Below are 25,868 nucleotides of genomic sequence, written 5' to 3'. Positions count from 1 at the left end.
GCGGGGGCGGGGCGATAGGTCGCCCCGCCCCTCGGCTCGAGACTAGGGGCGCAGCTGGAAGCGGCGGGGCGTGCGCAGCGTGGGGCGGCACCGCGCAGTGGGAGCCGGAGCAGTCCGCGGTCAGGTGGGCGCCGGGAGTGCGGGACGGGAGTGCCGGGAGCCGCGAGGATGGAGGTGGGGGCAGAGGATGTGGGCAGGGCCTGGCGCACCCCTGGGCCCACAGGCCTGATGACAGGGGCGGGCCTTGGAGTCTCTGGACGCCCCTTGCCCAGCGGGCACCCGCGGGTCTGGAGGCCCAGCTGGGGCTGCGCCCCCTCCCCGGTGCGCAGGTAAACAGGAGCGAGGACGGGGCGGGGCCTGGGGAAGGGACGGGGCCCTTGGGACGGGCCGGCAACGAACAGGCCTGGCGGCGGTGAAGCCAGGGTACCAGGGCCTGGGCCGGCCAGCCAGGGGTAAGTTGGGTGGTTTGAGGGGCTGGCCATGATGGAGGGGCCTCCTGCCTGCGAGTGTGTGCTTGTGCTTGTGCTTGTGCTTGAGGGATGGTGTACGAAGCTCAGGTGTGTGTGATGGTGTCAAGCTGTGGCTACAGGTGTGAAAGGGAGATGGACTGCGAGGGCACAGAGGGACTGTGCGAATGATGTGAAACCGATTCAGTGAAGTGAAAATGTGGGCGACCTCTGATTGTGTGTCTGTAATGCCTTGTGTGTGTGTTTGGAAGGGAGTTGAACTGTTTCTAGAATTGTGAGTGTGACCAAGAGGTTGTGTGGCCGTGGTTGTCTCTCTGCTTGTGAGATGGGTGAGGTGGCAGAGAGGTGGGCACTATGGGGTACAGGATGTATGTATGGGGTGTGACTGTGATTATTGTTGTCAGCTGTGTGGTTGGGTGCACCTGGCTGAACACGTGAAGGGGAGTTTGCTTTCTGGAGGATGGTATGAATGGGAGAGCTGGTGTGTGTCTAGGAAACAGCCTGAGTGATGTGTGGCTGTGGTCAAGCTGTATGTGTCGCCTTGACAGTTACTGCGTGAGGTTGTGTCTAGAACATTCGGCTCAGTGTCTGAGATTGTGCATGATGTTGTGGGAGGTTGTATACGTCCACAAAATTGCAGGCGTAGTGGTTGTGGTAGTCAGGATGACTGTCGATGAACTTGTGTGGTTGTGAGTCTGAACATTTATGTGACTTGCATGTGGAGTGTGAGACTATGGTGTGTTATACATATGCACACATATATACTATGTAGAGATTGATGTATACATGAGTACATAGATTGATACATACACAAGCACATATATAGAAATATATACATGAGCACATGTATACATAGAGGTTGATATATACATGAGCACATATATACATAGACAGATTGATATATACGTGAGCACATATAGAGAGACTGAGGTATACATGAGCATATATATACATAGAGATTGATACATACACAAGCAAATATGCACATAAAGACTGATGGTGGTGACGAGGCTGCGGTATATAAATCCCACAGGATTACCTACCTGCCCTTACTGTGTGTTTAAGTGTGTGTGATCATGAGCATGCGAGCGGGTGCAAAGAGCAGTGGGCTGCTCATGGTGGGAACAGTCGCTTGAGTGAAGTAAGACTGAGAGGGAGCATGCGGAGAGCATCGGACTACCTCTGTGTCTCCGCAGCTGTCCGTGCCGTGAGCACCCGCTTGCAACAGTCTAAGAGTCTGCGATCAGGGGTCACTGGAGCGTCCGTGCGCGAAGCTCTGAAGTGCATCTGTGTGTGTGAGTCCCTGGCTGGCCGGGGCGGTGGAGGAAGTGGGGAAGGTGGTGACAGGTCCATGGCGAATCCTGGGAGAGTGTGTGTGCGTGGAGGTGGCGTTGGGTGTAGGATGGAGAGCTGGCTGCTTGCAGAACTGTGTGAGGGTGGGAGAGGGCATGTGTCATGAGCCTGAGTGCAAGGAGACAGTCGAATGGGAATGATTTGGGATTTGGTTATATTTTTGCAGGTGACAGAGTTGAGTGAGGAGACAGGGAGGTAGTTTCTTCATTGCTGGCTTCTGTTTCTGAAAGGGAAATACACCTGTGTGTTGGGTTGTATTTTCTTTTTGGGGGGGGGTTGGAGGGTAAGTATTTGGTTTATTTATTTATAATTTTTAGAGGAGGTTCTGGGGATTGAATCCAGGACCTCTTGCATGCTAAGCACTCTACCATTTGAGCTATACCCTCCCCCCAGGAGCATAGATGTGCTATTTTTGAAAGAAAAATGCATTGAATGTATCTGTGTGTGCACCTGAGTTAGCGTGCTGTTAGGTTGTATTTTGAAAGGAAATGTGGATGGGTGTGAATGTGTGTATTGTATTTTTTTATTACTTTTTAAAAACTTTATTGAGGTTTAATTTCTGTACAGTAAACTACACATATTTCAGATGTACAATTGGATGAATTTTGATAGATGTATGCACCAATGAAACCACCACCACAATCAAGATACCAAACATTTAAAAGAAAGTATGTGCATTGTATTTCTGAGAGAAGGACGTGTATTACGTTGTGTTTCTGAGGGGTGTGTGTGAGAAGGCATATATCTGAGACAGTGTGTATGTATATTGTATCATATTTGAAAGAAGAGAAGAGTATGTGTTATTTCTGAGAACCCTCAGCTCTCACACAGCCAGGGTGACATCCGTGGGCCACGCCTGCCACACGTGTGTCCCAACACACCTTGGGCAGGCTGGACCTGTCTGCAGCGGAGGGTGGAGCCTGTTTCCTCTGGGTCTGTCAGTTCCTAAGGCCCTGGGAGCCACCACGTGGGGCCCCCTCCCTGACGTCTGCAATCTGGAGGCCTCCTCTGCTTCCAGCACCCCAGCCCCATGGCCCTCTCCTCCCGCCCCACCCCCAGTGGTCTGACTGGTTCCCAACAAAAACACCCCGAGAATGAGCTCACGGAGAGGCTGCCGCCTCCACACATACGTCCGCCCCACACGCCCAGGAGGGGAGGGCATTTCCAGTCCCAGGTGACACAGCCCGGAGCACTGGGCCAGGGTATCCGGGGGCCTTGGGGTGGGCAGGGCTGGCCGGGTGAACTGAGGGCAGGTGGGAGGCCAGGAGATGGCTGTTTGTCCTCCTTTGGTTAATTGCACATAGTGAGATTTTGGAGTTGCCTTCGGGGCAGGGCCCTGGGCTGAGGACAGGCAGAGGGAGACTAGAATGTTCCCAGCTGTGGGCTGGCCGGGATGGGTGTGGGACAGGGTGCTGGCTGGAGTGAGGAGAGCACGGGAACAGAGGGCTGGCTGGGCTAGGTGGGTAGGGAGGTAGCTGGGAGGGGACTTGTGAACCCTAATGGCGTGGAGGCTGAGAGGCTGGCTTGCCTGGCCCTGGCAGTGACCCTCCAACCCCGGTCACCCCCAGGAGCAGCAATGTCTGTGCAGGTGGCAGCCCCCGGAGGCGTGGGGCTGGGCCCCGAGCGCCTGAGCCCCGAGGAGCTGGTGCGGCAGACGCGGCAAGTAGTGCAGGGGCTGGAGGCCCTACGGGCAGAGCACCGCGGCCTGGCCGGGCACCTGGCGGAGGCCCTGGCAGGACAGGGCCCGGTGGCTGGCTTGGAACTGCTGGAAGAAAAGCAGCAGGTTGTGAGCCACTCGCTGGAGGCCATCGAGCTGGGGCTGGGCGAGGCCCAGGTATGAGGGGACCAACTTTGAGGGATGTGGCTCAGGCCTGAGTGGGAGGACCCAGGGGTGAGGGGACCAGGTTTGCAGTGGGGGGCAGCCTGGGTAGAGGGAGGCCTGGGGGAGCCAGGCCTGGGAAGGGGAGGCTCTAGTCCAGAGATGGGATCCCTGGGCTGTGTTGGGGGCTCCTTATGTGTGACAGGGAGCCCTAAGCCAGATCAGGTCCCTCCGTAGAACTGTGGGTCCTGGGGAGACTTTGGGATTGCATGGGTGGAATATGAAGTGTCCCTGAGCGGAATTTATGCACCTGGGTGAAGTCAGAGGAGTCCCTGGGCAGGATTTGGGTGTGTCCCTGGGAGCCTCTGAGCATCCCCGGAGCCCCATTGGAGGGGTCTCCGTATAATCTGGGGGATCCTGGAGACCATGCGGGTGCTTTGGCTTGGTTTGAGGCCCTGGGCTGGGTTGGGGGCTGTCTGGCAGGGTAGGGACCAGACCTCTGACTGGCCACCCCTGACCCCCGGCAGGTGCTGCTGGCCCTGTCGGCGCACGTGGGTGCACTGGAGGCTGAGAAGCAGCGGCTCCGCGCGCAGGCCCGGCGGCTGGCCCAGGAGAACGCGTGGCTGCGGGAGGAGCTGGAGGAGACGCAGCGGCGGCTGCGGGCCAGCGAGGAGGCTGTGGCCCAGCTGGAGGAGGAGAAGAACCACCTTGAGTTCCTGGGGCAGCTGCGGCAGTACGACCCGCCTGTGGAGAGCCAGGTGCTGTGGGACTGGGCGCAGCGGGGCCCACGATGCGCTGGGGACCGTGCACTCCTTGGATACCCCACCACTCCCCATCCCTTCACAGAGCCCCAAGTGCCCTAGACCCTCAAAAGGACCTGCTGACCCTCTGCAGACCCTCAAACGTTTGCAGAACCCCACAAAACCCAGACCCAGTAGAACTTCCACAGGAGCCCCCTGCCCTAGCTGCTCCACAAGGCCCAAGGATCCTCCCCGAGGCTCCTGGCCACCACCGCCCTCAGACCCTGAGATTCAGGACCCCAGTCTCTGAAACCCTAATCTTCCTGATGCCCCACTTCCTGTCTTCTCTGCAGCAGCCTGAGTCCCCCCCTCGCCGGGACAGCCTGGCCTCCCTGTTCCCCAGTGAGGAGGACGAGAGGAAAGGTGGGTGTGGGGATCTCAGCCCCAGGACGAAAGGCCAAGGCTGGGGAGGGAACTTTCTTTCGCTGGACCCCAAGGTCTCTGAGGGAGGATGGGGAGGTCAAGGTGGGGTGTCAGGATGACTGATGTAGGTGGCTATGGGGGGGTGGGGTGACAGCGGGCAGGTGAGGCTGGGAGCTGTGAACCAGGCATGCCAAGGTGGCCGCAGCCCCACAAACCAGGTGGCTCCTGTGTTTACATCCCACAGGCCAGTTAGTTGCCTGTGATCCCAATCCCAGAAGTCAGTGTAGGGGCCCATGGTCCCCAGGGCCAGTGAGGCAGCTGTAGCTTTGGGGTGTGTGTGTCCCCTCCTGTGGGGCAGTAGGGGTGGGAGGCCTGCGGTGACTCGGCGTCTGACATTCCCAGGTCCTGAGGCAGTAGGGGCCGCAGCGGCTCAGCAGGGTGGCTATGAGATCCCAGCCCGCCTTCGGACCCTGCACAACCTCGTGATTCAGTACGCAGGGCAGGGTCGCTACGAGGTGGCTGTGCCACTGTGCCGCCAGGCCTTAGAGGACCTGGAGCGGAGCTCAGGCCACTGCCACCCTGACGTGGCGACCATGCTCAACATCCTGGCGCTGGTGTACCGGTGAGGGCTGAGGCTGCCGTGGCTGAAGGGGACTGGAAGGGCGGGTACCTACTGGTGGGCAGGGGAGGGGGAACCCTGGTGTCCTGCTTGGCCAGGATAGGGTACCTGGGATGGTGGTGGGGAGAGGGGAATGAGATCTGTGGAGGCCACTGAGACCCAGGCAAAGAGGAGACAGTGTGCGCAACAGAGACCTCAACAGAGTAGGGAAGAGACCTGGGGTGACAGAAGAGTGCAGGAACCCTGTGCGTGACTTGGGAGGTGTGGGGAGACCCAGAAGGGACCCCCAAAGGGCGCCACCCATGCTTGGTTCTGCCAGGTCCCTGGGCCTGCCGGGTTCAACCCAGCCCATGGCCCCTGCTACCCCAGGCTGGCCAAACCCCCTCCATCCCTGGGCCGCCCCACAGGGACCAGAACAAGTACAAGGAGGCCACAGACCTTCTCCATGATGCTCTGCAGATTCGAGAGCAGACGCTGGGCCCTGAGCACCCGGCGGTGAGTGGGGGCCCAGGAGAGAGGAAGGGAGGGCTGTGGCCTGTGCCTTCCCACTCCTGACCCACCTCCTGCACCCGACAGGTGGCCGCCACCCTCAACAACCTGGCCGTCCTCTACGGGAAGCGCGGGCGTTACCGGGAGGCGGAGCCACTGTGCCAGCGCGCCCTGGAGATCCGAGAGAAGGTTCCACCCCACCACCCCTCCCCAGCTCCCATGGAGCCCTTGTCTGCATGGCGCTTCCCACTTAATCCTGAAGTGCTCAATTCTGTGGCTCTCGCGTGACCCTGATTTACTCCTGTGGTCTCTGACCTTCTGTGCCCCTCCCATCTAATGCTGTGAACCCCCAGTCTGAACCTAAAGCACTTAGTTCCATGACCCATCACCCTTGACCTAGCATGAGCTCCATTTGACCTTGACTCCTGACTCTGTCGCCTCCTCTTGTAACTCACCTCATTCCCTCACCTGGTCCTGACCTTCCAGCCCCACAAGACCAGTACAGTCCCACCCCTGAGCTACCTGTTTGACCCCATAATCATGAGGTTCTGGGCCACCGTGACCTCTGACCTTACTAATCCCCAGTTTGATGGGGACAACTCCTGCCCTTCGCCTCCAACCTCATGTAACTCTCCACTTCGATCCTCTAATCACCAGTGGCTCCCTCCATGGCCACTGGCATCACGTGGCCCACCAATCCCAGATGACCCCAATGACTTGTGACCCGATGACCCCTAGGTCCTGGGCGCCGACCACCCGGACGTGGCCAAGCAACTCAACAACCTGGCCTTGCTCTGCCAGAACCAGGGCAAATTCGAGGAGGTGGAACGGCATTATGCGCGGGCCCTGAGCATTTACGAGGCCCTGGGCGGGCCCCACGACCCCAACGTGGCCAAGACCAAGAATAACCTGGTGAGGGGGCCCCGGGAGGACTGACAGGGGTCTAGTGCTGGGGAGGCACCCATTGGCTCCCTGGTGGGATACTGCAGAGGCTGGGGCCCCGTCTCTGCCTGGCCCTCGAGGTGTCCCATGAGACTGCTCAGCACAGATGGTATGGAAGTGTCCGGAAGCAGGCACGTTGGCAGCAGCCAGAGAACAGCTCCAGTCAAAGCGGGAGCAGACGAGAGCATTTATTGACCTAGGCCCCCTTCTTAGTACTTGCCCTGCACTGTCCATTTCTTCAAGGGCCCTCTGAGGTAGGTGCTCCCCTGGCCCCATTTGGCAGAGGAGGAAACTGAGGCACAGAGAGGCAAGCACTGGCTCTAGGCAGAGTGGGGAACAGGCTCCTGCTCTGAGCCAGGAAGTCAGCTGCCCTATGGGCAGTGGCGGGGCCGGGCTCCGAGCCCACTCTGCTGTAGGCTGAGGCCTTGAGTGTTGGTGAGCCTGGGCCTCCTCCTAGGGGGCTGGGAAGGACCAGCCTGGGTGCAAAGCCGGGGCCTGGAACGCTCCCAGATTTGAGCCAAGATCAACCAGGCCATCCCCTCCCCTCAGGCTTCAGCCTACCTGAAACAGAACAAGTACCAGCAGGCAGAAGAGCTGTACAAAGAAATCCTCAGCAGGGAGGACCTGCCCGCCCCTCTCGGTGAGCCCCAACCCCTCCCCTCTCCTCCAAGTGGCTCCTCAGCGTCCTGCCACAATGTCCCCATCTGTTCCCCAGGAGCCCCCAACAGAGGCACAGCTGGTGACGCTGAACAACAGGTGAGAATAGGCTTTGCTTCAGCTCCCAGAGTGGGGACGGGGGCTGGATGGAGCGAGGGGTACTGACCGGTATCCCCGGTGCCCTCCCCAGACCCTTCGTCGGAGCAGCTCGTTCTCCAAGCTCCGGGAGTCCATCCGACGGGGAAGTGAGAAGCTGGTCTCTCGTCTCCGAGGCGAGGGGGCAGCGGGGGCAGCCGGGTGAGTGTTGGGTCAGGTCAGCGAGAGCGTGGACTAGCTGCAGAATCTGTAGCCCACTCCTCTCCTGCTCAAGAACCTTCCATGGCTCCCATCTCCCCTGTGACACATACTATCAAACCTGGTGCTGGAGAGACTGTTCCCAGCATGGGAGCCAGAGGCTCTTGGACTCACTCGTGACCCCCCCCCCCTTCCTCCACAGGATGAAGAGAGCTGTATCGCTCAACATGCTGAACATGGATGGTCCAAGGGCTGCTGGGACCCAGGTGAGGGGCACACCCAGGTCAAAGATAGACTGGCAGGCCCAGAGGCGAGGGAAGGGTGGGGATGGATGGGTTTGATCTGGGTAGAGGCAGGGGGATGGGGGGACAGGAGGATGAGCACCTCAGCCAGCGGGACAGACAAGCTGGCACCAGGCGGCCAGGGAGTAGCCCAAGTGGCAGATGGAATGCAGCTGGGTCAGCCCCTCACCTGCCTTCCACTATCCCCTGTGCCTGTCCCCAGTTCCCCAACCGGCACTTGAGTGAGGCCTCTCGGACCCTCAGCGCCAGCACCCAGGACATGGGCCCCCGCTAAAGTCGACTTGGCTGCAGCTTCTGGGGACAGGTGGGAGAGAGGTGGGCAGAGGGGAGTCCGTTCATCTCCATGGCTCTCCCCTGGCCTCCTGGGGCCCCCCACTATCTTGGGCTTTCCTGTTGCCCTCTCCTGCAATTAAAGGCTGTAGATTTGGCAGCCAGAACATCTGCCTCAGGTTTCCTCCCTCAAGGTGCCCTCCAAACCACCCGGATCCAGGGCCAGGTCAGACTCGGAGTCACCACAAACACTTTTTATGGTCCCAGCCCCCTCACGCTACAGCTGCTGCGCGATCTGCTCTATCCTCCGCAGCGTCTCCTCTGACTCCAGCTGCTCCAGGCTGAGCAGGGACAGGCCCAGCTGATCCTCCTGAAGGGGAGGGAGAAAGGGGGGTGTCAGACAGCTGCTGCGCTTCCCAACACAGGGGTCCACAACTTGGCCAGTAGTGACAGGAGGTGGCTACAAGACAGGATGTTTGAACGTCAAACACCTGTATAAGCAGAGCATCCCATCCCTGTAACTAGAAGACAGGCTGAGGGAGGGGGCGGTGGCCAGAGAGCTGTGTCCGGGGCCAGCTCAGGGCTCCCACAGGAGACACACGCTGACATCTGTTGTCCTCGACTCTCCCCCCCAGTTCCCAGGCTTGGCACATGGATGCACACAAACCTCTCCTCGTCGGGGGAGGGCTGGGGCTCGGGGAGAAAGCCAAGGGACCTTCCTGGAAGAGGAGCTTAGCTGCCTCGGGCTCACCCGGTGGAATGGCTGTGCCATCTGCCTCAGGAAGTACTTGGCGACCTGGACCCCCTCGTCAACGGTCAGGTTGAGGTTGGCGTCCGTGAGGTGCTCCTGGATCCAGCGGGGCAGTTTCCCCCGCTTGTCCGCCCGGGCAAACCGCTGGGAGTGGGAGAGGGAAGGTGTCAGGACACCGATGGGGGGGGCCTGGGCCCCCTCCCCCTCTGGGAAAAGAATGCCAACAGGCTGGCTGGCAGAGGCCCCTGAGCCCGCACCTTATCAGCGAAGACCATGAGGCCATAGTCCGTCTTGCCCCTGATGGCCCGTCCCACACACTGGGCTGCATGGCGCATGGCATCGAAGGTGAGAAAGTCGTTCTCTCGAATCTGGAATTGGTCCCGAAGGTATTCCAGCCGCGCCTGTGGGTGTGGAGATGGGGGAGATGTCCCTCACACAGTCCCGGGGGGAGGGCCCCACGGAGGCCTTAACATCCTACCAACCCCAGGCGCTGCTCACCTTGAGAATGCGGCTCTGGGTGTAGACGTAGGGGACACCAAACATGATGACGGCCCGCCCGTAGTGGTGCACTGGGTGGGGGGAATGAGAGGGGTTGCCACTGTGGCTGGCTGGAGAGGGCTGACCTCAGGTGGCCCAGGAGATCCCACTGTTTGAGCAGGTGTCCCCCCAGGGGCCCTGACAGATGCCCAGGGATGGAGGGAAGGGGAGGTGCGTGCCCAGGCTGTGGGTGGCCCCCTGCGGGAGCAGAAATGACCAGGGCCCCACGAAGGCACTCAGGGAGGGGAGAGCCTAGTCCACTCACCGAAGTCGATTCCCTCGGACACTTTGCCTCGGGCCACCGAAAGCAGGATGGCCCCACGGCCGTTCTCACAGGCCTGGGGAGGGAAGGCCAGGACATGAGATGCATTACCTCAGAGCTGTCTCCTCTGGCCCCTCTCCACACCGAACTTCTGGCACCCACCCCCATAATACCCACCTCCTGGTACTTCTCCAGGGCGACGCTGGTCTCAGCCCCATCTTGGGTCTCGATAAAGAGCAGCTTGTTCCTCTGGATGTTTTCGAGGATGCCCTTAGGGGAGGACACCAGGGAGGTCAGGGTGTGGGTTGGTAGAAGGTGGATTGAAGGACAGGGGAGTCCTGGTTAAACTCAAGTCTGCCCTGGATTCCCATAAAAGGAACCACTTCTTAGTTTGCCCATAGGAGACTTGGTAGGGGGTGGCACTGTCCAGCCTCACTTCTTTGGAAAACCCTGTGGTCAAGGTAGGGAACATTTCAGACAAGTAGGACAGGCATGTGGCTCAAGATGGCCTATCAGGATGCTCCACCCTGCAACTGGTGATTGGTGGAGAGGCTGATGTAGGCCAGGCAAAGCCAATCAGAGGCTGCCTTGAAATTTCATATTTGATACTGTAAGAGATGTGTGGTACTGATCAAGGACAGACATGTGGATGGACCAGTGAGACAAAACTGTCACTTGTGCCATTTAGTGGGGAGAGCTCTTTTCAGTAACTGGAACTGGAGCGATTAGATTTCCACATGGGAAAAAAATGAACCTTGACCCCTGCCTTACATCATACACAAAGGTGAATCTGAGGTACTTCACAGACTTAGACATGAAAGCTAGAACTACAAAGCTTCTAGAAGGAAACACAGGAGACCATCTTTGTGAGCCTGGGGTAGACAAAGTTTTCTTAAATAGAACACAAAAGGTACTCAGGATGTGGGGCCCAGGTGGCCAGCAGCCACCTTTCCCGTGTGGAAAGAACCAGTCTGAGGATAAGACCAAGGTCCTGGTTGTGAGCGGCTGAGGTTCCCACACACCCCCACCGGCACCACTCCCCGGTGCACCTATTAGCCTGGTCCGCTCATCTCACCCCACAGAAGTGCCTGCTCTAACTCACTCCTGAGTGTGCTCAGAATCAGAAAGGATGGGTGCCCCGCCCCCACCCACATCCTGTTGGGTGCTCAGCTGTGATGAGCCTCATTTCCAGAATGTCCCATGACCTTGTGCTCCCACTCCCCAGAAGGGGGTCTTGCAGGCTCTTTGCCCTGACATTCTGTCCAGCCTTAATTCTCCAGGACCTTCCCCTAGCAGTGCTGCACCCAGCTAGACACACCCGCTACCCAGTGTCCTCACACCAAGCCATACGTGCTGGAGGGACACAGTCATAGGGTGACCCTGAGGAGACCAGAGGGAACAAGGAACCCAGAAGGTGGGGTGTGGTCACCTCTCTTGAGGGGTATGCCTTTGAGGAAGGGACCCAGCGAGGCCACTAATGTCTTAGTTCTTAACATGGATGTGAGGGGAGGAGGGCACAGGAGTGAACACTATTTACTCTTTAAACTGTCCATCTGTGTTTTATACACTGTCCTGTTACCTATGACACATGTCACCATTTAAAACACAAGAGGAATGAGGCCAACACATAGAGGAATGGAGCCAAAAGCTGAGAGGGGGCCTTCCCAAACGTGGGTGGCTGGGCGTACCTGCTCGTACCAGGAGGCCACGGTGCTCTCCATGTACTGGTAGCTGGTGAAGAAGGCCACGATGCCATCGGGGACCACAGCGGACATCTCCAGCAGGAGGTTTCCATAGTTCCGGATCACCGCTGCAAGGGGTCAGAGGACGGACTCTCCTGGCCTGGTCCTTCTCCGACTCCCTCTCAGAGCTTTCCTGTCTATTGCCTTGTCCTGAACATGGAATTCCTAGAAACCCCACTGAGGCATCTGTCAGGCTGTTCATCCACATCCCACTTCTCCCACCAGATCCACAGTGGCACCCCACCCCCTGAAGTTGGGTGTGGTCACATGATTTGCCATGGCCAATCAAATGAGTGCAGAAAGGGCCGTGTGTCACTTTTAGGTGAGAACTTTTATGAACTAGTGCATGGTTCACCATGCTCCCTCCCGTCACATCCTGCCACCACAGTGCTGGGTTCAATAGTGGAGGTTCCCAGAATGAGGAGACACAGGGCAGACCCCCACCAACCCACAAGGGCAAGTACTATGGGCAAGAAGTAATCTCTGTGTTAAGCCGCTTTGATTTGAGGGAGTATTTGTTACTGCAGCATGACCTAGCCCATCCTGACTGACACACCTTCCATCTTGGGACCCGTACAAACCACCCTCCGTGGGCAGCATACCAATATCTTCCCGGGTCTCAAATTTGGAGCTGATGGCCACCTGGTCATTTCCACGGCCAATGATCTGGAGACAGCAAGAGAGGTCATAATAAGTCAAGCAATAGCAATCTGTCTGATGTATGAGGGCCAGATGCCTGCTCGTGCTGTCCTAAGCTTTTTATAGACACCGTGTCATTGAATGAACCCTCAGCTGCCCTGTTATCTGCATGGCAAAGATGACCTAAGGCTCATAGAAGCAAGGTCACACGGCAAATAAATGGCAGAGTCGAAGCTGAACCCAAGTCCGTGCATGTGTCTCACCAGCAAGTGCCCTGTAGCCAGCCCCGGCCTCCAGGCCAGTCAATTCCAGTATGGTCTCTCACCACCACCCCAAAAGCCACTGGTGCAACCCAACCAGCAACCTCACAAAAGCACGATGCAGTGTGTGGTCAGCACCAGTCCACGATCCCTGAAGGGCAATTCAAAAAGCCAGAGTACTCTGGAAATGCCAGGTGTTTGGCACAAACTCAAATAGTAGCAAAAGCTGCCCTGCCCTGAGCCTATTCAGAGTCCTGACTTATCTCCCTTAGTCTGTCTCGTTGAAACGCTGGCAGAAATGTAACTTTCACTGGAGGGACTTACCCAGACCCCACTGGGACTGTTCCACACCCAGGCTGGAAGGCCTGGAAAATTCTCAATTCTAAAACATATCTGGTCCCAGGACTTCTGGTATGGGACTGAGGGCCTGTGTTATGATGTTCATTTTACAGAGAAGGGGACTGAGGCAGAGTGGAAGGGTCACTTACCAAGGTCACAGCCAGATGATGAGCCAGGCAAAGCCACGTTAACCAAGTAGCAGGCCCTGGGCCACACAAGCTTTTTTCACACCCACTATCTCACTAAATCCCCTCAAGCACCCAGGGAGATCAGGGAGAGGGCAGTCCCATTTCACAGATGAGAAAACGGAGGTTCAGGGAGTTACACTCACAGGGAGCAGCAGCATCAAGCCCAAGTCTGTCTGAATCCAGACTCTGTACCTGCAGCTAGAAAGCTCTCCCGCCCTCGCTCCCATCTCCCCTACCCCATCGCCTCACCCTCTAGCACGCACCATGGGGCAGAGGCAGACCCGGGCCAACGTCATGGTGAAGGTTGCCATGGTGACAGGGTGGAAGTCCAGGATCTTGGGGTAGATGTCCAGTGGGGACAGCGTCTGTAGCAGGGACAGCAGGAGGAATCTTAGCAGGACTGGGCAGGAACCAGGACCCCTTCTCCCCAGTACAGTGATGGGGGCTGGGGCGGGGAAGGGTCCTTACCCCAGATGTGATGATGACGGACTGGAAGCGCTCAAACACAGGCTTGATGGCCAGCGAGGCGTCCATGCAGCTATGGGGAGCAGATGAGGGTGGTGAGGGCCAGGCTGGGGGGTGGGGCTGGGCCCCTGGGGGCCGTTCACACTCCCTCTGGGGTCGAGTCTCACCTGAAGTGCAGGATGGGGTTGGCAATGGTCGGGGTCCTGTCGTCAAAGGGTTCGATGATGATGGTGAAACCTACAGGGGGCCGGTGAGATCCCCCGGGCACCAGTCAGGACCATGCCCACTTGGCCATTCCCTCCCCTGCTTTCTCCCTCCAGCTAGGTCCCCCTCCTCCACCTCCCTCAGTGAATGGGACCAGCCACGAGCACCCCAAACATACAACCCAGGCATCTGAGTCCAAAACACACCCCAATCTGCTCACTCCTCCCCACATGACATCTGTGCAAATGTTCATGGAGGACCTGAGCCAAGAGCACCAAAGGTTCACCCTTCATTCTCCCCAGGGCACAGGGGCCCACCCCGACACCCAAGCCAAAGCCTGGAGCCTTCTCCCACGACCTTTCTGTCTAAGCCATCAGGAGGCCAGTCACCTCTGCCTCTAAAGTCTATCTGCAATCTGACCACTCCTGCCACCCCCTGCCCAGTCTGGCCGCCATCACCCCCCTGCCTAGACTACTGTAGTCGTCTCCTCACTGTGCTCCCCGCTCCCACCCTTGCTCCCTTCACAGCGGCCAGGCAGACCCTATGAAGTCCTGAGTCAGGTCACAACCCTCCCCTGCTTGGAAGCCCCCCACACCCCTCTCAGAGTCCAGAATTGTCTGTGGGATCCTGCCATGTGGACCCTGTTTCCTCCTTGCTCACGGGCCTCCTGCCTAACTTTCCATAACCACCAGGCTCATTCTACCCCAGGGCCTTTGCACTTGCCCCACTGCCTGGAAAGCTTCCCAAGGCAGCTGGCTCCATGTGGTCATTTGGAACTCAGCTCAAATGTCAGCTGCTCATAAAAGCCACCCTGGCCACTCCGACCACTGCAAGCATAGTCCAACACAGTGACATGTTTGTTTCTCACAAAAACTGTCACTTTCTGGAATTATCTTCCCTACCTATGTTAGCATCTTTGCTACCTGTCTTCCCTGCCAGAATGTAAGTCCTGGAAGGTCAGGAGTGAGGTCTGTCTTGGTTCCTGCCATTTCCCCGGTGCTGGACCTGGCCCGTTTGTTGAACAAATAAATGAATGAATGAGTTCATATATTCAATGTCACTTAGTAAAAATTTTTGTTAAAAGTCATCAAGTCCTCTGTGCCCAGCCCTGTGCTGGTGATGCAGCAGCGACTGAGATGGCCCTGGTCCTGTCCTTTCAGGGCTCACAGTCCAGTCCCATGGAGTGACCACTCCAGGTGGGGAGGGCTGGGACAGCAGAGCCTAGGAGGGGGCCTGACCTAGCCTGGGAGTCAGAAGGGACTTCCTGGAGGTAGAGGAGGCATCTCTACTGAGCGGAGAACTGAAGGCTGAGGGGGAGACAGTTGAGGGCTGAGGAAAACGGGGAAGGATGCTCCAGGGAAAAGAATATGCGATGTTGGTAGACGGGGAAATGGGGAAGAGAGGAGAAAGACAGAAAAATATGGGGTGGACAGAGAGATGGACACAGGAGGAAGCTTCCAGGGAGACTTGCTGCTGATTGGCCCTGGGGTGGTGGGGACGGACTCTCTACCTTTTTGCCAAGGCTGCCGCAGGACATCGGGTAGGCCTGACCTAGTTTCCTGGATAGAGGAGTAATCCCCGGGGATCAGACTGAGCCCTCAGCCAGCTTAAAGCTGAGGAAGGGGAGGGAAGGCTGACCGATAAAGCCTCCACAACACTTCTCCTCTCCGGGGCGAGCTGGAAATCTGAGCATCAACCTCCACTCCTCTCCCTCCGGGGCCCCCCGCACCCAGGCACCAAGTCCCCCCTTTACCTCCCACATCTCTCTCCAACCCCTCCCTCCTGGCCTGGCTCAGGCTCCTCCTCTCCTGCCCCCATCCCTGCCTGCCTCAACCAAGCATGCCCAGAAAAGTCAATCTAAAGCACAAATCTGACCCTGCCTCTCCCTTGTTCAGAACCCGCCATGGCTCCCCAGTGCCACAGGGAGCAGAACGTCCAACTCCTTACCACCCCAGTGTGAGCAGACACCTCATACCACTGCCCAACCCCGTGCTTCTCCAGGCTACAGCCATAGGGAACCTTTGCCAACACAAATCTGAGCACAAAGCTTGCTCAAGAACTGTTCGTGGCTCCTCACTGCCCCCAAAATAAAGCTCAAACTCCCGAGCACAGCCCTACAAGATCCTGCATGTCCAAGTCCCATAGGCAACTCTCTAGACTCCACCGGATCCTGATTCCAGCTGCCAGGGGCCGGCAGAGGCAGGAAGAGATCACTTACCCTTGGCGTAGGTGCTGACGAGGGTGGCAAAGTTTGCGAGGAGGGTGAGAGGGGAGAAGTCGGCCAGGTCGGCGATCTCCAAGGTGTGCAGGAGGGAACGGAGGCGCTCGGCGCAGAATCTGGCGGGGGGGCGGGGGTGGTGAGGCAGGGTGAGGGGAGGCAGTGATGAGCTCCAACAGGACCAGCAGGCTCCCCTCACTGTCTCCCCAGCTGCCTGGAAGCTCCCCGAGGGCAGGGACTGGGTCTGTTTCAGTCACCTCTGTGTCCCCACGCTGAACAGCTGCACATCACATGAGGCCGCAGCTGTGCGGCGGCCCACCCAGAGCACTGATCAGAGTCACAGGGTCGTGTCATATGCAGTCACTCGCATAATGCAGGTTCTCAGCCAAAACCAGAGACCCACGGCCACCCCCAGAATCCCACAGTCACAGTGTGACTCCTGCACAGCCATGTAGTCATATATTGAGGCCCAGAACCTCTCCCAATGTCTCAGTCACACCCACCACCCTCGGTGACACACACAGCATCAGAGTCCCACACGCTCACGGATGACAATCTTGCACAGCCTCACAGAACCTTCCACACAATGTCAACAGCATCATGGACACACAAGGTCACGCAGGCTGGCTTGAGGCTCCCACCCTTCAGGGATGGGTCATAGAGGAATAGCACTGGGCATTGAAGCCAGGCAGACGGTCAAGTTTAAAACCTGCCTCCTGAACGTCCTTTCAAGTTTGTCCTCTCTACCCACAAGGCTCCATCAGGTGCCCCCTCTGCATTCCCTCAGCCTCCAGGACCCCCCCACCCCAGCTGGGGGCATCCCTGTCTGGGACGAGCTGTCTCCCCACCTAGATTGTGAGCTTCAGGGGGACAGGGCCAGGGCTCTCAGTCACCAACTGTGTCCCTATCACAGAGCAGGCACTCAGGGCACAAGTGGCACATGGCTAAGATCCCCTCTGTCCTCACAAGTCTCCCATCGGTGGGGAGAAAGGCGAAGCCACACTGTGGGCTGCCCCACCCCCTCAGAGGCAGAGCAGCCAGGAGCTTCAGAGCCCCACAGACCTGAGTCACAACTACCCTGCGCAGGGCTGTGTGGCCCTGGGCAATGGCTTCCCCTCTCTGGAACACAGCATCCTCAACAGCAGCACAAGGCGAGGACACTATTACGGTTCTGTTCCATATGGAACATAAAGCACTTAGCTCTGCACCAGTGCTCAAGACCCAGTAAGTTACCGGTGTTGCTGCTTTCTCATTTAACCACCACAGAAATCTGGGAGTAAAGGGACTGACCCCCTACCCATTTTACAAAGGAGGAAACTGAGGTTCAGAGAAGACCAATGACTTATGCAAAACAGCACAGGAAAAGCACAGGAAACTCCACCTTCACTCTCAGGTCCATTCATTGCCTGTTCTGTGATGGGGAGACTGACCCACCCCACCCCAAACTGCACTGAGGGAATACTCCTGCCCTGGGGGGACAATGCGAGGCACTGGTTGGGGGAGATGAGCCGGGGGAGTGTTTCACAGCATGTTCTCCCAGTTCCAACTCTCTGCACCTGGTCAGGAGCCCCTCTCCAGGGCAGCTCCCTCCACTACCCCTGCAGCCCCAGGTGGAAACACTTCTGAGCTCTGGGAAGGGCCAGGGCCCTCGCCACCCCATCAGTTCCTCCATCCTGCCCGCCCCTCTGTAAACAGCCCCTCCATCAGGTTCTCCCCAGGTAAATTATCTGATCAAGCCATGGGCTGCCTGCCAGGCCCCTGCCCAACACAGGGCCCCAAGACCAGCTCCGATCTTGCCCCTGGACCTGCGGGCTCTGACCTACTGTGTCATACGTGCCCCCCCACCCCCCCCTTCTTCCTTTATTCCTGATGTCGGCTACATGATGACCCCAGGACACAGGCTTAGGGGACAAGGCTGGGTGAGCACTCGGAGCCTGCCCCAATCCCCCCTCAACCCCCGGCAGGGCCCGGCCCAGCTGCTCGGGCACACCTGAGGGGCTTGCGCTGGATGCAGACGCGCTGGGCCAGGCCGCTCAGGAAGGCGGGCGGGCTCTCCTGCACCACGTGCTGCACACGCAGCCGCCACTTGACATACTCCAGTAGCCGCCGCAGGAAGCCCAGGAAGTGCTCGGCCGTGCGGATGGAGCCAGGCACCGCCTCTGTGGGGAGAAGGGGTCAGCCATCTGGGGCCTCCGGGTGGACTGGGTGGGGGGAGTGGCCGCAGGCGGGCGGCGGCTCACCCTGCAGCACCTCGTCAGGCAGCACGGGGTTGGCCAGGTGGGCGTCGGTCTCCCTGGCGGCGCTGGCCTCCCGCAGCCCCTCCACCAAGCGCCGGTACTCGTCCCGCAGACGCTGCGCGTCCGTCTCCTTGATCCTGTGGGGAGACGGGGTGTGGGAAGAGCTGGGCTCACTTGGGGGGCACCGGCTTGGTGCTGGTATTCTGGGGTGGGGGAGGCAGGTCAGGCAGAAAACAGGGACTTGGGAGAGGTCAGGGCGGATGGAGGGGGCAGGACAGACATCAGGGTCTACCAGTCGCCAGCACCCCCACCTGAGCACTGTCTTCTGCAGGGTCTCCAGGTTGCCCTGGCACCGATCCAGGGTCCGGCGGGTGAGGTTGACACTCATGGAGTCAATGCAGACATTGTCTAGAAAGGAAGGGGGAGACAGCCGGGCTCAGCCAGGTGGACAGAGTGGCAGTCTGAGGGGCTGGCATCGGCTCCCCGCCCTGGGTCCCTCCTTACCAATGTTGTGGGCCTCATCAAAGACTACGACAGCCTTGCGGGCCAGCTCCTTGGACACCAGGTCTGCGATCTTGGGGTCCAGGAGGTAGTGGTAGCTGTAAACCACCACGTTGGCATGCAGGATCTGGGGGCCGAGGGGGGCAGGGTTACCCCAGCCCACCTGCCAACACCCACCCCAGGGCCCTGACGCCCCACCTCCATACGACACTACCACTTAGCTCCCTCACAGGCCCACAGAGGCGAGGAAAGAGACAGAGGCAGATGGACAGACACAGACAGGCAGGCAGAGGCGAGGCGAGGCCAGAGACAAGCCACGAATATAAGCAAATGGATAGAGACAGACTGACAAACAGACTAGGCAGATAGACAGACAGATGGGCAGGCAGCCTGCAACCCTCACATTCCCATCTGCCCAACCCTGCCGGCCTCCTCACTGAGTATCGAGCAAGGAAGTATGGGCACCAGCCCTGGCGCCGTCCCAGGGCCTTCAGGTCGTCCAGGTTGTAGATGCCGGCAGGGAGGGGCACCTGGCGCCCATGCACATCAAATTCCTGGGGTGAGAGGGTACATGGGGGTCAGGGAGGTTGGCTGTTACAAGCGGCCTCGCCCTCCCTTCCTGCCTCCCTCCTCACTGCCCCCCGCAGGCACCTCGTAGAAGCGGCAGTGGGGCAGGCTGTGGTCCTGCTGGTATTGCGCCCGCACGTAGGAGGCCGTGAGGCTGTGGCATTTTCCATCAACATCCTTCCCAAAGCGCAGGGGCGTCACCTGGGGGGCCAGGAAGCATCTTAGTAGTGAGAGAGGCCAAGAAACCCGACCACTCAACACCTAATGGCTAGGTGGGATGGGAGGCCGCCGGTCGGTCTGGGAGGGGTGAGACTCTGGCATTTTTGGAAAACATGAGCCTCAACCTGCTTCATTTTTAAACAGTTAAGACACCTGGAAACTCAGTACAGGGTACAATTGTTAGGCTCTTAAATTATTATTATTATTATTTTTAAAATTATTTACTTAGGGGGGAAGTAATTAGGCTTTTATTTATTTATCTTTAATGGAGGCACTGGAATTGAACCTAGGACCTTGTGCATGCTAGGCATACACCCTACCACTGAGCTATACATTTCCCCTTTAAATTATTATTTTTAAAACGTTAAGCCCTATATAATGTCAGTGACATCTCAATTGAAAAAACATTAAGCCTTGAAGATTCTTTAGCATGTAGATTAAAGATAACTGCTCTATTAGGGGGAGGTGGGTGGGAAGGCACAGACTGGGAGTTCGAAATTTGTAGATACTGCCAGGTATATATAGAATAGATAAACAAGATTATACTGTACAGCACAGGGAAATATGTGCAAGATCTTGTGGTAGCTCCTGGTGAAAAGAATGTGACAATGAATAAATATATGTTCATGTATAACTGAAAAAATTATGCTCTACACCAGAAATTGACACATTATAAACTGACTATAACTCAATAAAAAAAAAAAAAAGATACAACGCGAGTTCTCTTATCAACTGTTTAATATTAGTAGCCAGAATAAAAGTTTAAAAAAATAGGAAAAATTATATATGGCTATTTCAGGGACAGAACTATTCTCAGTAATGTGACTATAAAACTATCCTAAGGAAAGAGATTCAATTTTGCATATTCGAATACATAGCTAAACACATTGTCTGTTCTACTGTAACTTAGTCAATGTCTCCTTTTACTCTTGGGAATATTTCCAGAGTCAAAACAAAGAACCTTAATCAAAAATAGGAAAAAAGAAATAAATAACTGCTCTATCTTTTAAAATGCTGAAACAGCCAGAACCCTGGCAAGGTCCAAGCAACAGAGGAGGTTCTGATCTGTCTGAGAACCTGCCTTGCCTGGGCCCTGCTGGTGGCCCCATCACAGCCCGAGGATGCCTTTCCTCAGAACAAAGCAGCTTCCCTCACCAAAGTGAAGTCTCTGAGGCTCCTACCCTTCCCTTTCACATTTCCTCTCTCACGAAGACCTGTGCTACTTCTCTTTTTGTTAAATACCTTTACGTGTTAATTTTTAGAGACAGGTAATACAAATACGTCATGCAAGGTACACAGGTTAAAAGTGTCATGGATGCTCCCACAGAAAGGTATTCTAAAACTTGGAAAATTTTAACTAAGTTTGAAGCAGAGACTCAGCGGCAAATCTATTTTGAAGAGCTCAAGTCAGCTCAAACGAAGACCATCAGTTACACTTTTAAGTCCTTCCAAGATAGCAGGCATATGGAGGAACAGCACTGAGATGGAAAGATACCTGTCCCAATCTTTAGCATTTCCCAGATCACTATACATCTCTGGAGACAACCAAGATCCTTCCAGAAATATAGTGTAAATTTGCTTATGCCATCTTATCACATTCCCAGAAAACCTAACCCATTTCATCCATTTTCTATTTCTTACTTTCCTAAGGGGGACAGAACCACCACGTGACAGTGTTCTGGGCACACACATAACATCCATTTACTACTTGCTACCTCTTAATTGATGGCTCTAAGTTTAAATTCATAATTTAAACTTTTATTTCAAAGAAAAGATCTTGACATTTTGCTCCAGAGCCTGTGGAGGCTTTCATATATCCCAGTCATCCTTGCTATCAGATAACAAAGGCTGAATATAGTTATGTTCCTCAACTCCACGTAGCAACAGCAGAATGACGCAAAGTCAGCTGTGCAGCAAGGAAGAGGCAGGGATTTTTTGGCACTACAGCATAACCAAGAATGGGGAAAATTCTCATCCACAGGTTTAAACACAGTGCTGGGAGGGCCACTTTGCTTTAATTACTATCCATCATCTGTACCATTTCTCGAAAATTCTCACAAATAATGTTACACAATATATATTCCAAGAGTTACCCCACGTAAAGCACTTAAAACAGTGTCTGGTACATAGTAAGCCCAATGGTTTTGGAACATAATTGAATAACAACTAATATTCTAGGTATCATATGCCAATATATACATTAATAGCACTATCATTTCTAATACTCTTTTAGCTCTTCATATACGGTAGGGGCTATGCATGCATTATCTCGCCCAATCTTTTTTTTTTTATTATTGATGAGATGTAACTGACATATAACAGTGTATGTTAGTTTCAAGTATACAACATGACTCAATACTTGTAGATATAAGGAAATGACCACCACAGTTAAGTCTAGTTAACATTCATCACCACACATAGTTACAATTTTTTTTCTTATCATGAGAACTTTTAAGGTCTACTTTCATACATGGAAGCAACCTAAATTTCCATGGACAGGTGACTGCATAAAGAGGTTGTGGTGTACTTATATATACAATGGAACACTACTCAGCCGTAAAAAAGAATGAAATAATACCATTTGCGGCAACGTGGATGGACCTAGAGATTATCACACTAAATGAAGTAAATCAGACAAAGACAAATATCACATGATATCACTTGTATGTGGAACCTTAAAAAAATGATACAAATGAACCTATTTACAAAACAGAAACAGACTCACAAAACAAACTTATGGTTACCAAAGGGGAATGGAGGTGGGGGTAAACTAGGAGTTTGGGATTAGCAGATACTAACTACTATATATAAAATAGATATAAATAAGGTTCTACTGTATAGCACAGGGAACTATATTCAATAGCTTGTAATAAACTATAACCAAAAAAGAATATGAAAATGGATATATCTGTATCACTGAATCACTATGCTATACACCAGAAACTAACACTACATTGTAAATGAGCTACACATTAATTAAAAAACATAAAACTATCAGGCAACATTCATGTCAGAACTATACTCATTAGTTAACTATACATATAAAAATTTAGCAAAAATCAACAAAAGCAGTCTGTGAGAAACAAGTGGCTACATGGAATTGACAATATTGTATTGTGTTTCACTATTATTTCTAAGTTGTCTGTTACCTATTCTTTGTATCAGTAGAATTTATAAATTATGTATATATGTACATGGATACTTTTTTTTTTTCCTGGAGAGCCAGTCAGCCAGCTGTCACTTACTGGCACACCACACAGAGTATTAGAGTTCCTCATTACGTCTAAGTGTTTGAAATAAAGTTTGAATGAAACTTAAAAAAAAAACAAAAACCCCAAACCCTACCCTCTTAGAAACTTTCAAATACACAACAAAGAATTATGAGCTACAGGCAGCACGCAGTAGAGTTGCCCCTCAGGATCCAAGGGGGATTGGTTCTAGGTCCACCCCACGGATACCAGTAACTACAGATGTTCAAGTCCTTTATATAAAACGGCACAGTATAGTCAGCCCTTCCTATCCACAGGTTCCGAATCCACAGGCATGGAGCACCAACTGTACGTTACCTTCCCGTGACTCATTTTATTTCATAACTGGAAGTCTGTACTAATGGGTGTACCTTCATCCATTTAGCCCAGCCCTCAACAGCCCATGCCCAATCTTTTATCAACAACTATACGAAGCAAGTAATTCATTATCCCCATCTTACAGAAAGGAGGACTGAAGCCCAGACAGCAGAAATCACTTATGCAAGAGTATCTGGCTAGTACATTTCAAGGCCAAGAAACCAGACCTGCCAGACTCCAGGGGCTGCCTTTTTCACCTATGCCAGGTTAGGGGAAATGGGAAGGCTCCCTGGAGGAGATGTGCTTGCCTGGGCCATGAACCATGCATGAGTAGGCATTTGATGAGTGAGAAAAGAAATTGTGCGGCCCCTGCATATCCCCCTGAGAGGCCTCTTCTGGGGATTTAGGACTCCTGGTTGGGTGGAAGAGTTTCCTCAACCCTGAGGATGAGGGCAAGGGGAGGAAGGAACACTCACCTCAGGATGAATACACAGGTTCTTCCGGGAGCTCAGAGCCAGCCCCAAAAACGGCAGCTTCTCGCCCTCCTGTTTCTCATAGAAGCTAAGCAACTTTCGAAGCTCTTCAATCACCTGTTCCAGTTGAGGAGGGAGGGGGGACTTGGCCTCACTGAAAGCACAAGCTCCCGCCCAGCCAGGCCCCAGCCCCTTCCCCAGCTTTCCAAACACCCTCAAAGCTACAACGGCAACCACCTGGGAACAACGAGTTAGGGGAGAGTGGGGAAGCAATGGGGTTGGGCCCGGCTCACCTTCTCAATCTCAGGCACAGTCCTCGAGCAGTAGATGAGTTTAGTCACCTCCAGTGGATATGCCTGCAGACAATACGCTCAGCCTCAGCCCCTGTCCAGCCTCTTCCCCCTTCTCCCTCCAAGGGCCCAGCAGGTCACTTACCCGCTGGTATGCTATAATCAGGGCCAACAGGGACACTGTCTTCCCAGTGCCTGAGGGCATCTCCAGGACTCCATGACCCTGTGTGTTGGGGGCAGGAGGGACAAGGCACAGGTTCTCAGAACTTCAGGGACACAAACCCTGGGGACCATCCCCTCGCCCCCAGGAATGCCGTCTTGGAAAAGCAGGACAACACAGCAGTTTAAAGTCTTGGACCCAGGGGTAGTGGACTTGAACCCCATTTCTGCTTTTATTGAGTGGTCTTAGGCAAGCGCCTTCGCTTTTCTGGGTGTCAGTACCCTCTCTTTTTTTTTTTTAAGGTTGTTTTTTTTTTTTTTACTTTTTTTTTCTTTTTTAATGGAGGTACTGAGGATTGAACCCAGGACGTCATGCATGCTAGCTCTACCATTGAGCTATATCCACCCCTACCCTTCAGCTCTAAAATGGCCCTAATAAGCTCTTCTTCATAGCATGACTACGAGGATTAGTGAGAAACTGGGGCCTAAATATTTAGCATAGTATCTGACAGGTAGTGAGCCCTCTTTCTTTTAATTTAGCAAGCACCTCCACAGCACTTACTCTGTGCCTGGCACTGTCTTACACCAGGGTTTCTCAACCTCAGCTCACTTGACATTTGGGGCCAGATAATACTCGGTCGCGCACCGTAAGTTTAGCAGCATCCATGGCCTCTACCTACGAGATGCCAGTAGCAGCCCCCACTCCACTAGCAGGACAACCAGGAATGTCTCCAAACATTGCCAAATGTCCTCTGGGGGTCAAAAATGGTCCCCAGTTAAGAACCACTGCCTGACTTAGTGAATTAACCCATACAGCCCTCATATTAACCTCGAAGGTAGGTATTATTACCATGCCCATTTTACAAAGGTGAAAACTGTGAAACTGGGAGATTAAGTAATTTACTCAAGGGCACACAGCTGTGGATCCAGGATTCCAATCCATGCAGCCAACTCCAAAGTCTATGTATTCCTAACCAAACTACTGAGCAGCTCAGTCTCTGATAAATGTTAGCTGCTGCTGTTATTATTAATGTTATTATTTCACACATCAGGAAGTAGGCAGTGCTGGCTTCCCAAAGACCTCATTGCTAAACGCTAGAAGTCCTGCAATCTCAGTCTTAAGACGCACGTGTGGCAGCCCTGTCAGGTGGGCAGCAGCGGGCGCAGCCCACCCACCTTGGCATCCAGCGTGCGTTTGAGCTCCAGCATGTAGGAGAACTGCTCCGGGTAGATGTAGTCGTATGGGAAATGGACCAGCAGCCCGTCCACGTTGAGCCTGGCGGCGGGGGCTGCCGGGTCAGTCCCCCATCCCCTCAGCCCCTCTCCAGCCCCCACACTCCCCTGTCGTCGGGCCAAGAGAGGTTACAGGCCCAGCACCAGCCTGCTGGTCGTCCCGGATATCCTCCCGTTTCCCCCGAGCCTCCGAGTCCTTTTGGCATCTCACCGCAGACCATCCCCATTACCGCGGCAACCCCCACCCCACCGCTTCAGCCTCCTCTCGTCCCGCTGGGACCCGAAGCGTGCCCACGGGTCCCCGCATCTTCTAGACCCCCGCGCCCGCTCGCTAGCTGCAAACCCCAGATCCCCTCTCACTTCATGGCGCCAGTCGCGGCTTGAAGCAGCGTGGACCCGCCTCCTTCATGAATATTCAGTAAAGGCAGGATCCGCGGGGCAACCGCGAGGGGGCTACTTCAACCTTCGTCACGACGCCATTGGTTGATTCCGCCCGTCACTCTGGGGGGCGACGTAAATCGGGATAATACGCGTGCGCACGGAAAAGCAGGGGTAGGGGGGCGGGCTCCGGGAGAGGTGGTGCCGAAGGCATAGCTGAGGATCACCGAGTACCAAGAACAAAACATGAAAGGAAGAGAACCGA

At 55.0% G+C, this 25,868-nt stretch overlaps 2 protein-coding genes and 1 non-coding gene across 10 annotated transcripts; 1 reads left to right on the top strand and 2 right to left on the bottom strand.

The window, feature by feature from the left end:
• Positions 1-8,542, top strand: KLC3 (kinesin light chain 3). Of its 7 annotated transcripts, XM_074369420.1 has the most exons (14): positions 47-124; positions 1,664-1,762; positions 3,389-3,654; positions 4,167-4,397; positions 4,733-4,802; positions 5,205-5,424; positions 5,829-5,916; positions 5,998-6,099; positions 6,649-6,822; positions 7,402-7,492; positions 7,568-7,608; positions 7,700-7,806; positions 8,006-8,069; positions 8,308-8,542. In XM_074369420.1, the coding sequence occupies exons 3-14, from the start codon at positions 3,397-3,399 to the stop codon at positions 8,377-8,379; spliced, it is 1,518 nt and encodes a 505-aa protein (XP_074225521.1). In that variant the 5' UTR covers positions 47-124; positions 1,664-1,762; positions 3,389-3,396; the 3' UTR covers positions 8,380-8,542. The 7 variants fall into 7 exon arrangements, with proteins under 7 accessions (XP_074225520.1, XP_074225521.1, XP_074225524.1 ...); XM_074369419.1 differs by lacking the exon at positions 1,664-1,762 and having other exon boundaries at positions 1-124; XM_074369423.1 differs by lacking the exons at positions 47-124; positions 1,664-1,762 and adding an exon at positions 147-329.
• A 72-nt stretch (positions 8,543-8,614) lies between these two features.
• Positions 8,615-25,737, bottom strand: ERCC2 (ERCC excision repair 2, TFIIH core complex helicase subunit). 2 transcript variants are annotated; one of them, XM_074369411.1, is made up of 23 exons: positions 25,586-25,735; positions 25,169-25,268; positions 23,979-24,056; positions 23,837-23,899; positions 23,547-23,660; positions 19,370-19,486; positions 19,156-19,272; positions 18,722-18,845; positions 18,529-18,625; positions 18,221-18,354; positions 17,971-18,139; positions 15,981-16,099; positions 13,726-13,795; positions 13,562-13,631; positions 13,357-13,458; positions 12,270-12,333; positions 11,614-11,735; positions 10,103-10,195; positions 9,929-10,001; positions 9,625-9,695; positions 9,384-9,527; positions 9,127-9,270; positions 8,615-8,745 (listed from the first exon to the last, which is right to left on the bottom strand). In XM_074369411.1, exons 1-23 carry the CDS (start codon positions 25,588-25,590, stop codon positions 8,653-8,655), a joined length of 2,283 nt encoding a protein of 760 aa, XP_074225512.1. In that variant the 5' UTR covers positions 25,591-25,735; the 3' UTR covers positions 8,615-8,652. The 2 variants fall into 2 exon arrangements, with proteins under 2 accessions (XP_074225512.1, XP_074225514.1); XM_074369413.1 differs by lacking the exon at positions 25,169-25,268 and having other exon boundaries at positions 25,586-25,737.
• LOC123614576 (small nucleolar RNA SNORA46) lies at positions 21,363-21,501 on the bottom strand. The gene has a single exon (XR_006722012.1). It is a non-coding gene; the product is annotated as a small nucleolar RNA SNORA46 (small nucleolar RNA).
• Positions 25,738-25,868: the final 131 nt, after the last annotated feature.

This window comes from Camelus bactrianus, chromosome 9, assembly GCF_048773025.1.
Source record: "Camelus bactrianus isolate YW-2024 breed Bactrian camel chromosome 9, ASM4877302v1, whole genome shotgun sequence".
NCBI classification, from domain to species: domain Eukaryota; kingdom Metazoa; phylum Chordata; class Mammalia; order Artiodactyla; family Camelidae; genus Camelus; species Camelus bactrianus.
The sequence above is the reverse complement of the archived record's forward strand: the minus strand, read 5'-3'. Positions and strand labels throughout refer to the sequence as shown.

What these genes read in the sequence shown, in the direction of transcription:
- KLC3 (XM_074369417.1), top strand. Translation starts at nt 2,851, where the DNA reads ATGGCCCTCTCCTCCCGCCCCACCCCCAGTGGTCTGACTGGTTCCCAA. An exon ending in GCCCGGAGCACTGGGCCAGG is followed by an intron (nt 3,023 to 3,388) that starts GTATCCGGGGGC and finishes GGTCACCCCCAG; the next exon opens with GAGCAGCAATGTCTGTGCAG. An exon ending in TGGGGCTGGGCGAGGCCCAG is followed by an intron (nt 3,655 to 4,166) that starts GTATGAGGGGAC and finishes GACCCCCGGCAG; the next exon opens with GTGCTGCTGGCCCTGTCGGC.
- ERCC2 (XM_074369411.1), bottom strand. An exon ending in ACTTCCTTGCTCGATACTCA is followed by an intron (nt 18,846 to 19,155) that starts GTGAGGAGGCCG and finishes CTCGGCCCCCAG; the next exon opens with ATCCTGCATGCCAACGTGGT. An exon ending in ATCCAGCGCAAGCCCCTCAG is followed by an intron (nt 16,100 to 17,970) that starts GTGTGCCCGAGC and finishes CCCCCCCGCCAG; the next exon opens with ATTCTGCGCCGAGCGCCTCC.